At 44.4% G+C, this 11,465-nt stretch overlaps 1 protein-coding gene across 2 annotated transcripts in view; it reads right to left on the reverse strand.

Annotated features, from left to right (window-relative positions):
* SYT9 (synaptotagmin 9) overlaps window positions 1-11,042 on the reverse strand; it is a 175,200-nt gene extending 164,158 nt beyond the window's left edge. For both annotated transcript variants that reach the window (XM_010985895.3, XM_064492612.1), the window contains exon 1: window positions 10,606-11,042. In XM_010985895.3, the coding sequence (XP_010984197.1) occupies window positions 10,606-10,750 (145 nt within the window). In that variant the 5' untranslated portion in view covers window positions 10,751-11,042. The remainder of the gene's footprint in view (window positions 1-10,605) is intronic.
* Window positions 11,043-11,465: the final 423 nt, after the last annotated feature.

The following is an 11,465-nucleotide window of genomic DNA, read 5'->3' on the forward strand; positions in this document are numbered from 1 at the left end:
TAACACATCCAAACTAAGCTCCTCATTATTCTCCTCAAATTTCTCCTCTCTTCTCTTGCTCAGGCCAAAATCTTGGACTCACTCTTGATTTCTCTCTGCCTTTCACACCCTACATCCATCCATCAGTAAATCCTGTCAGCTCTACCTTCAAGCTACCCAGAATCTGACCATTTCTCACCACCTCCATGGCCATCACTCTGGTCCAAGCCACCATCACCTCTCACAGCAGTCACGTCACTGCTCTCCCTTCCACAGTCCACTTTCTAAATGTCAGGCAGAGTGATCCTTTCTATCCCTGTCAGATATTATTACTTCTCTGCTTAAAACTTTCTAACAGCTTCCCATCTTTCTCTGAGTAAAAGTTACAATGGCTTATAGGGCCTTACAGTCAGCCTGCCATCATCTTTCTGACCTCATCTACTACTTCTCTCTTCCTTGCCAACTCCACCATGGTCCCACTGCCCCTGGCTGACACTTAAATATACCAAGCATGTGTCTGCCTCAGGACCTTTATACCTGCTGTTCTCCTTCTGGAATGCTCTTCCCCCTGATACGTGCACATCTTGCTGCCACATCTCTGACCTTCCCTCCTACATCAGTTTCTCAGTGATGCCATTTTAGTTCCCATACCTATTCCTTTCCATGCTTTATTTTTCTCCTTAGCACTTATCACCATCTAACGTACTATGTGATTAGTTTATTTATGTGCCATCACTTTCCTCTTGCCAACATGTAAGTTCCATAAGGGCAAGACTTTTATGTTCTGTCTGGTCCCCTCGTGTATGTACAATACTGTATCCAGGTATCCAGGCACCTACGATACCTAGAACAGTCTTGCATGTGGGAGAGGGTCAATAAGCGTTGATGAGTGAGTAAATGGCATCTCTAATTATAATCTCTCCAGTCAGCCTTCATCCTGCCTTCAGAGTCATCTAATTAGGAGATAAATCTGCTCACCTCAGTTTTCAGCTTAAAACCCTTCAATGGGTCTGCAGTGCTATATAGCTGGTGCAAACATTTATAGCCAGGCCTATTCCTTAAATGTGGTAAGTGAAGTTTATGTGTGTGGGGCGGGAGGTGGGGCAAATAGGAAAAGTAGAAACTGTAGCACCTGCCTAAGGGCATTCAATTATTTTACAGAACTAAGCCGGCCACTTTGCAGCCCCCGTATACCGAATAAATCACCATCTCCACAGCATGGCTTGGTAGGCACCAGGCAGGCCTGCCACATCGACTCCCTCCTGAGCCTTGTAACATCAGAGAAAACAGACTGTGCATCTCCTCAAACCAAGTGGCTGCAACGCAACTGAACACATTGCTTGTTCATTATTAAATAAACAGGCAAGGAAGCAAGATGTCATTGTTGGCATAGTCTGAAATTATATCTGGAACCCAGATGTTTGAGCCAGATGACTAAACTTGCTGAAGGCAGTTTTTACAACTATATGAGGTAATTACACTTGAGTTTCAGGGTGACATGACTGGGGATCTGAAGAGGTAATCTCCCACACAGCGCTTCCAATCTGGCAGGACCCTACCGCAGTCAGGAAGCATATCACAACTAGCTTGAGCTTTTTCCCATGACGAACGGGGGAGACTCGAGAAGGGCACTCACATAACTTTTCCCATCCTTAAATCTCCTGGACTACTTCACTGAGAATGAGTCCTTTGGGCTCATCATAGTAAATTGCACTTCCTTCAAGATTTCTGCTTCAAAATCCTCTAGCCCAAGTCCTCCATGGGACTTTGATGACGGCATACAAGGACTTCCATGATCTGATGACCAGTGTTTACTAGAACAGACTCACTGCTCAACATTCCCGTGTGTGCTCCACTTACTGTTACCAAAGATCCATTCTCTCCTGTCTTAGAAAGTTTGTAAATTCCAGAATGTCCTTCCCACCCACACATTCCAGGCAAAGTGCCCCACCCAAGAATCAACTTCTCCAGGAATCCTCTATAGATCTACTCAAGTCAGCTAATTACTTCTCTCCTCTTTTTCTGCACTGTATCCAGTACGTAACTCCCTTCTGGTCTTTATTAACTGCTATTATTGTTTTATCTCAGTTTCGTTGGGGTAGTAACCATAGCCAATGTATCTTCGAATTAGTGATGCCTAACCTAGTACCTGGCACTTAAGGGGCACTGAGTGGATGTTTTTTGAATTTAATTATAATTAGAAAAGTGATCAGATCCGTGTGGCCACAGTAAAGGCTACAGAAGTGTTAGGATGGGAGGGGAGTTGGAAAGAGGGAAAGAAAATGAGATTCAAGTTATATAACAATACTTTTTTTCTATTTCACATAAATAAAGGCAGTACTTAGCAATGGAAAGAATGCACTCCTAACATTTTAAAAGGCAGTCTAGCATAATGGATCAATTACAGTCAACCTGAGTCCACTGACTACAGAGTGCTCCTTCTATAAGCTAATTTGACAGAATATTTATGTTCCAGCTAATGCAAATTGATAAGAAAAACATTAAGATTCTCCAAAACTAAATTGGTACACGGTAGAGAATAAACACAAAAAAATTCACATAACAGGAAATGTAAATAAGTTTAAAATATTAAAAATAGTTAATCCTACCAATAAAAAAAATACAAGTTGAAACAACAACCAGGTAGTCACTTAGAACTTATTAAATTAGCAACCTTTTGTTCATATTTTATCACCTAATGGTAGAGGACTGACTGTTGACATGTAGCAACAACATGGAGGGGCAAACTGGCAGAGATATGTTGGAAAGCAACTGGAACCCACTGGTAATAATTAATTATGAAGAAATATTCCCAAAGGAGAGTGGGATACTATAGAGTATTATTTATTTATTTATTTATTATTTACAGTATTATTTATAGTAATAAAAAATCAGAAGCTTGAAATATTCCCAAAGAAAGGTTAAGTAAAAAAGATTTATCTACCCTTTGGAATATATACAGTCATCACAATAGTTGCACAATAATGATTGCTCATCATGGATAAATTATAACAACAATAGTACTAACGGCTAATATGTATTGAGCATTTACTAAGTGCCGGCAGTATGGCACTTCCTATACATTGTGAGATAGGTACTTATGCAGGGTTCCAAGATTTAGCAAATAAAAACATAAGCCGCCCAGTTCAATTTGACTTTCAGATAAACAACAGATATCCTTTGTTTACCTGAAATTCACATTAAACTGGGCATTCTATATTTTATTTGGGTAAAAGCACTCCATTTGATTCATGACAAAACTAATACACAGAGATTAAATAACTTACCCAGGGTCATACAGTTAATAAACAGTGATAAAACAAATTTTACAAGGTTTAAGTTTACAAAAAAGTAGAATAGTAAATTTTGTCTGTGGATGATTACAGGCAGACCTTGTTTTACTGTGCTTCATTTTATTGCACTGTTCTTTTTTTTTTTAGAAATTGGAGGTTTGTTGCAACCCTTCATTGAGCAAATCTATTGGGCTGTTTTTCCACCACCACCTGCTCACTTCATGTCTCTATGCCATACTTTGCTAACTCTTGCAATCTCTCAAACTTTTTTACTATTATTATATTTGTTATAGTGATCTGTGATCTCTAAGGTCACTACTGCAACAAAATTATGACTCACTGAAGGGTCAGATGATGGTTAGCAATTTTTTAGCAATAAAGGATTTTTAAATTAAGTTATGTACTATTTTTAGACATCATGCTATTGTACACTTAAGAGACCACAATATAGTGTAAACCTATCTTTTATATGCAGTGGGAAACCAAAAAATTCACGTGTCTCACTTTACTGTGGTGGTCTGGAACCCAACCCGCAGCATGTCCAAGGTGTGCTGTATAAATAGGTAAAACATGTGCATGCCTGTGGATCATGGTGGAGGGGAAACATGGACAGGTGATACTGCACCACAAAATCCACTTACTGAGCAATTACTTGAGTACTCACTCTGGGCTCTGTGCTGCAACAGCCTTCTGAGGCCATTTCACAGGTGAATAAAGTGAAGACAAGTATTTTTTAACTCAAGGTCATAAAGCTAGTAAAGGCAAGATCAGATTCTGACTTGAGTGTTTTCCTTTCAAGTGCAGTTCTAGTAGCACTGGGATAGAAGTTTTTGTGTGAGAAAACTCATGCATGAGGGCAGAGGATATTGCAAGGAGATTTGCAAAACCTAGTTGTTGGAGTTTGCCTTGGTTTAAAGCCCTACTTAGAGCCAACCCAATGAAATGCTTGAAAGAAGTCGTGGTGAACATTTATGGCTCCAACTGTAATTTAATTTAGAAAGTAGAAATACATACTTCATTCTTATGCTTTTGAAAGTGAGGCTGCTCTTCCACTGACGCTGCTCTCTAAGCTCCCCCCCTTTCACTATACACTTGAGCACATGAACTTGTTAGTTTCCTCCAGTGAGTCACTTAGGAAGAGTTTATGAATTTTTTCAGCCAACCACAACGGAGAGCACACGTGCCAGTATGCCTTTAGAGGGAAAGCTACGCCTAGGTTCTACACACAATAGAGAATTTTAGGATAATTTCCCTTAGGTGTCAGCTTAAGTTTTCCTTGAGAGTTTAGCCCACATCAGAAAGTTTGTGCTTTTAACTGTTTATTCGGAGAGAAGCAGCTGGCCACAGGGCTGCCTGTGATGCCTTCACCACAATTTGCTTTTGTTTTTCCCTCTTGGTAATTACCTCCTGACTAAACCACTCACTGGTCCATGTAGAGGAATCCTACAGAGATGAAAACACACTTGTTTAAATAAAATATTTATGAAGAAGCCCTAAAATGTCACTGAAGTAAATGCAAATTAGATCTTCACATATCGTGCATCCAATATGCCACTCATTCCTTTGAAGACTCTCTAGCTCCTGATTGCAATTAACATTAATTTTAAAAAATTAATCCCATTGTGCATAATCACCCAATGTCTATTCATAAAAATCCAGTGTTTTAAGGTTAATTTTTCTTGACTACCTTTGAAAATTTGAATTAAGACTAATGTTTAATCTCAATGATTATTTTGGAAATTTTTCCTTAGAAACTATAACTAATTATTATTTTCCATGTACATCTTTCAATAAGTTATTTCACTCTGAATCAATAGTGAGGGTTCCACATTCTGGCCTTTAATGGAATACTCTGGACATGATTTTCTCAATTTGTTATTTTTCCCCCCCAAATTGAGTGGATATATAGTTTCTCATGATAGTTTTAAAGAGTTCTCAAAATAAAAATTAGGGATAATATGGTCAAAAGTTAAGAATCAGTTGATCTGGGTGGTAACCATACAAAGTAACAGTAGAGACCCCCTGACTTTTGATACCATCTTTCCTAATTTTGCAAAAAAGAAATCTGAGCTGAGCTGATAAGAATTAGGTGGGTTCATCCTTTTCTTAATGGCCTCAACAGTTGTCTTCCACCTGGGTGCACATTAGAACCAACCGAGGAATTTATATAAAAATATACTATCAGGCCCCACCCACAGAGATTCTGATTTAACTGGTATAGGGTAGACTCAGTCACTGGCAGCTTCTTGTTTTCTTTTTTTGTCTGTTTGTTTGTGAGAGCTCCCTAAGTGTTTCTAACGTGCAGCCAAGTCTGAAAACCAATGATCTAGAAAAAGCTTCCCCTGAATAGGGTTAATGTCCACCTGGAAAGAAAAGTCATCAGTGATGTGTCATAAAGCTCTACTTCACACCCTGACCAGGTGAACCTTCTCCAGCTCACTAGAAAAATGAAGGAAAAAATCTCTAGAAACACAAAGCTAGAATGTCAATGGAAAACTCTTATCCTAAATAGAAGAATTTATAACCAAATACTGAGTGGAATCTTTACAACTGCAAGAGAATTTAACCTACGCTTAGAGATTAAATCCATTACAGAAATAAAGAATAGAGAAAGGATGTCTAAAGATAGAGCTTACGAGAAAAACCTAGGGAATTTTCATTGATGGTAACTCCTAGATGCTTAGTATATGCGATGTGTTTACTTAGAACCTACTTTGACTTAGACTCAACTCTTTCTGTAAATGGAATCCGTGGCCTTGGGCTAGTTTAGCTTTCTGCATTTCAATTCATTCATAGATACCAATCTCTTTTAGCAATGCTTCTCAAACCTTAATGTGCCTATGAATCACCTAAGGATCTTGTAAAACACAGATTCACATCAGTAGGTCTGGGGTGGGGACCGAAAATCTGCATTTCTAAGAAATTCCCAGGTGCTACTGGTGTACAACTGAACATGTTGAGCAGCAAGGTCTTAGAAGACATTATTAGGATTAAATGAAGTGACCTACATAAGTGCTTGGCACCTGTCAGAAGAAAAGACAAGGAAAACAGTAAAACATGCTTAAAACCTAGAAATCACATGATTCAATCCTCTTTCCTTTTCCAGATGTGGAAACAGGATGAGAAAAGTTACAAGCGCTACCCGCTAAGAGTCAAACGGAGAAGAGACTAATTCTTTGTTGACTCGTAAGTAAATTCAAGATCAACAGCAGAAGTTAAACAGAGCTTTTCATTCCATGCAGGGACAAACCTTTTAATAATATCAGGTAGTTTAGATAGAAATGAGCACTGGGCAGGGGGAGAGGAAGGGGAAAGGAACAATCCAAAACACAAGGAACCTGAGCTGTCAATCAGCCAGAGCGCAGGGAACCTGAGTCGTCAATCAATCAATCAATCAATCAATCAATCACGAAACCAGGATATAAAAACAGGAAAAACAAAGGAATGGCGCCATTTTTCCTCTCTTGGATTGGCCCGCTCCCAGTTCTCAGGAGTGCACTACGTCTTTTACTTTTTTTATTTCACTAATAAAAAATCTTGCTTACATCAAACTTTCTGTCTCTCGTCAAAAATCTTTCTTTGGGTGACTAAGAACCAAGGTAATACTTATTTTTCTTTTCCCGGTAACAATAATAACTGCTGTCCTACAAGCAACTGGCCCTCTCAAGGAGAGTGAAGTCCCCAGTTACAAAATATGAGCATAGACGAATTGATAATGTTACAGGAGACTTCCATGCTTGAGGTCACTGTTGAACTAAGAGACATCATGCACCTCACATACACAAAAAAGTTTAATAAAACAAAAGCCTCCTTATTTTCCTCCCCACTCCAACTCTGCTCCTCCTGAAGTCTTGCCGTATGCAGTAAATGGAGGCACTTAGATCAAAAAGCCTTGGGTCATCTTTAACTCCTCTCACCACTCACTTCCAGTCCATCAACAAATCCTAGTACTGCCTCTTCAAACTGAGTCCACTGTCCCCTCTGTCTGGATTACTACAATAGCCTGTTAGCAGGTTTCTCTGTCTTTTCCCTTGATCTTCAACAGTATTTTCTTAACACAGCAGCCAGAATGTTGCCACTTCTCTATTCAATTCCTTCTCTTCTTTTTTTTTTTTATATGTTTTGTTTGTTTTGTTTTAATGGAGGTACTGGGGATTGAACCCAGGACCTCGTGTGTGCTAAGCATGCACTCTACCACTGAGCTATAGCCCCTCCCTCTCAACTCCTCCTCATTCAGAGTAAAAACCAAGATCCTTAGAACAGTTTAGAAGGCCCACATGATCTTCCCCCTCCAACCCTTACCCATATTTCTTGTCATTCTCTATCTTTTTCACTCTGCACTAGCCACTCTTGAACTCAGCTATTTCTTGAGTCACATTAAAGACACTCCTATCTTAGGACCTTTGCACATGCTCTTCCCTGCTGCTGTGAAGGCCATTCTCTAGACTCACAAGTTTATGCCTGACATTGCCAATATATGAAACAACATAATATCACACAGAAGGATTCTAACTGCTCTCTATGGAAACATGCTTACACTCAGCTTAAAGATCAGCACTTTACTTTCCATAGCTGGTACAGATGAAGGACTGGTGAGGCATTCCAGTTCCACTTTATGACTTAGCTTCATTTTAAAAAGATGACACTTTCATCAAATTCTCTCTTAATACCAAGTTAGGGAAGACAAGGTGCTGTACTCCTGCATCACAGTACTGCAGCTACCTGTGCATGTGCAAAGAACCACCTTTCTGATGGTCTACTCATCGTGACCCAGGCTTACCCCACCTCTGAAAAAATGAACAAACATCCCAGATGCAGCGTCACTCTGCTGTCCACAGGGAATTATGTCTGTTTTCTCCTTTTAAAACTAAAGTCCCTCAGCTGAGCTTGAGAAAATGGAGCTACCACTCGGTAGTCAATGGACAGAGAAAGCTGAAACATGGCATTCAGGTGGGTGGGTTCCTTTACAGAATAGGAAGTCACCCATTTACAGAGATTTGCATCCCAGGGCTGCTGCTGTGTGTGGTTGTTCTGGTTCGCACTACACAGCAGTAGGGGTACCATTCATGGTGCTACTCCAGCCACTCAGCTCCTAGGGCTCTGAAATTAAAGGCACTCTTGGTTTGGACAAGCAAACAGCTTCAGAGGGATGGAGATAAATGCATCTGATGTAAGGATTAATGTGGGCAAGGAGAGGAAGGAGGGAAGTGAAGAGATTTCTCCTGAACAGAAGAGACAGGGCACTCTGGACATGGGCTTCAGCCTCAGTTGCTCTCACCTGGCACTCACAGTCCCCCGCCCCTCTCTTGCCTCATGAACAGGCTACTTCCTGACCCAGACCAAAGATCTAGAGGGTCCTGGGGGCTACCTCAAAATCACTGTGCCCCAGTTAAGAAAGCAGAGCAGTGCTTTCAGGAGCTCAGAGACTAGCACAGCATATTCTTTATCTGTGGCTACTTCTCGACCAAGGAATCAGAGGTGTCTTTTGTGAGGAGTCTTCTCTGTGATTCTTCCTCAAGGGCTTCCCAGTGAAGGGGCTGAGGAAAACCTAAAAACATGGAATCTAGCTCATGGATTAAAAGCAGAGGCATAAAATCAGCCATAAAGATATGGAGTGTTAAACGTGCAACTCAGTGCGAGGTCTTATCCATCTTCCCTTAGAAAGCCAAAGATGACTACTTATTCAGGATAAAAGTGACAATTCCTGGCACTGTCACAGGCAATGAAGTGGCACGTTTGAACAGGAATGCTTGCTTTGGGTGAAGCAAGCTAAATAATTTTCTTGTTCCTGCTTACTTAAGGACAGAACTTTCCCCACTGAGGACATCATCCTGCGCCCCCAGTTCATGAAATGAAGTGTTCTCATTCATGTCTGCAGTCCGTGCAGCACATCATGTCCAGCAAGGAGCCCTAAGAAGGCTGGGCATTAAACCTCTGGGGAAATCATTTGAAATCAACAGTATTTTTTGACTTAATTCTCTACTTTAAAGTAACACATTAGTGATCATTCCATAAACTTAATTAATGTAACCACAGGCAATGGGAAACAATAATCTTTTTTCAATTAAAAAAAAGGCTTTGAGTAGGGAAAATCTGATTTAAACTTTTAATAGATGACTTCTCTTCACCTCACAAACCTCTTTTAAATATACCATCAAGGAAATGCTATGGAAGTCAGGCTTAGTGCATACCTCTTCATGAACCAAATAATTCTCTATTTATCCTTTGGGTAAATAGATTTTTATGTAATGGACTGGCTTAAAATTAGGTAAATTCGTACTGGATAATCTGCACAGCAATAGCTCATTTCCAATATTTATACACAGGAATATTAGAGGAAAGGCCATTTTCTTACCCCATCTTTAACAATCCAAACCCAATACGTCTTTTTTTTTTTTAAGTACTTAGATTGAGAGGCTATTCAAGAAAATGATTCCTCAAGGTGAGAAGAATCTCAAGTAAACATCTGGAAGGAAGGTGTCTTCCAGTAACCCGCAGCAGAAGAGAAGACATGGGAGATGCAGGACCCCTGAGAAGAGCAAATGGCTCCACTGAAACTCCCTTCTTCAACCTTAATTGGTCAATGGCCAAAATAAATGAACTTTCCAAAGTTAGGAGCTTCGAAACTTTCACTCGGAATAACTGCAAGTGCACAAGCCAGGACCGGTGAGCCCCTCGACCTCGGTGTGCCCGGCGGCGGGAGCTGGTCGAGCGGCGCGCCCAGGCCCAGACCGTCTCCACGCCAAGAGACCCGCAGGGAACCGTTTCAGGCCCGGCTGCCCAGGACCCGGAGCTCCGGATCCCTGGCCCAACGCCGGATCCCGCCCGGCCCTTCTCACCCCAGGCCAAGGAAAGGAAAGGGGCGCTCTGGGGAGAGGATGAGGAGCGCCCGGTGGGATTCAGCCGCAGCCCGGTGCCGTCCCCAACTCCCAACTTCCAGGAGTTACCCCTGGCCTCGTCCCCCTTCTCAGGGCTCGCGAGGCCGCCGCGGCCTCCCCTGGCCGGGAGCTCAATGCCCGGGAAGTGGAGCGCGGAGCTCGGGAGCCGCCCCCAGGAGCCCCGGCAACCGGAGCGCAGGTGGCGGGCGTGGTCCCTTCAACCCTGCGCCAGCCACCCGGACTCGGCCTCCGCGCAGCAGCCTCCGCCGGGGTCCCCGCGCGGTTCCAGCCTCAGGCCCCGGTGCGCCGGTTCCTGACCCCCTCCCCTAGCTCGGTGGTCACCCGCTCTTCACCCTCCAGCCCGCGTTTGTCTCCTGCCTCAGGCCCCGGTGCGGCCCCAACTCCCATCCCAGGGCCCTCCGGTCGCGCCCGGCAGCGGTGGCAACGGCACTCACCTGGGTCGCGGAGCCGAGGTCTGGCGCGGTCCCGCAGGTGGTAGATGAAATCCTGGCAGCTGTCGTGCTCCAGGGCCCCGCGGGCACAGAGCTCGGCCAGCAGCTGCAGCGCCTGGTGACAGAGCGCGTCCCTGGCCCCGGGCATCGCCCCCCCGCATCCTCGGACCGCGCCGGGCAGGCAGGCGCGAGAGACAACCCTCCGCCTGCCAGCTCAGAGCCGCCGCCTCCGGGCCGTCCGCCCTCGCCGCCAGGGACCCGCCAAGAAACCGCCCGAGCGCCAGCCCCAGCCGGTCCGGCCTCCCACCGGTTGCATGTAGCTCTTGGCCAGCCGGTTCGGTCGGGCTTTCTCTCTCTCCCGCCCGGCCCCTCTGTCCCTCCCCCGGCACGGAGGAGAGGCGGTGCCGCACAGCTCAGCGCGCCTCTCTCCTCGCGCTCCGCCCGCCACTTGCGGCCGCCGTGGGGCGGGGCGGGTCAGGGGTGCGCGCCGCGGGGTAGGATCCCGGCGGCCCCTGCCTGGGCGCCCGCGGGGAGCGTGGGGCGCTCGCGGGCTCCTAGACGAGCGCCGGACTGGGCTCGGGACCTAGCGCTCACAGCGGCCGCGCCCAGGTTTGGAGAGTGTGAGCGGGTGCGCGTTCTGTCCTGATGCAAACCCACACCCTCTCCCACCGCCCTTCGCTGCGGGAGTCCAAAGCACGCTCTTGGGTGCGTTGCGGGAAAGGTGCAGTCTGAACCACGCCCTCCAGATCCGGAGAACCAAGTCCCGGCTTCGAACTTGAGAAGCGCCGTCTGGGTATGAACCGTGGGCCTAAGGATGCGGCGCCTGGGGTCAGTATTCGCCAACAAAGGAGCGGTATCTCAAG

Source organism: Camelus dromedarius, chromosome 12 (assembly GCF_036321535.1).
Source record: "Camelus dromedarius isolate mCamDro1 chromosome 12, mCamDro1.pat, whole genome shotgun sequence".
NCBI lineage: Eukaryota > Metazoa > Chordata > Mammalia > Artiodactyla > Camelidae > Camelus > Camelus dromedarius.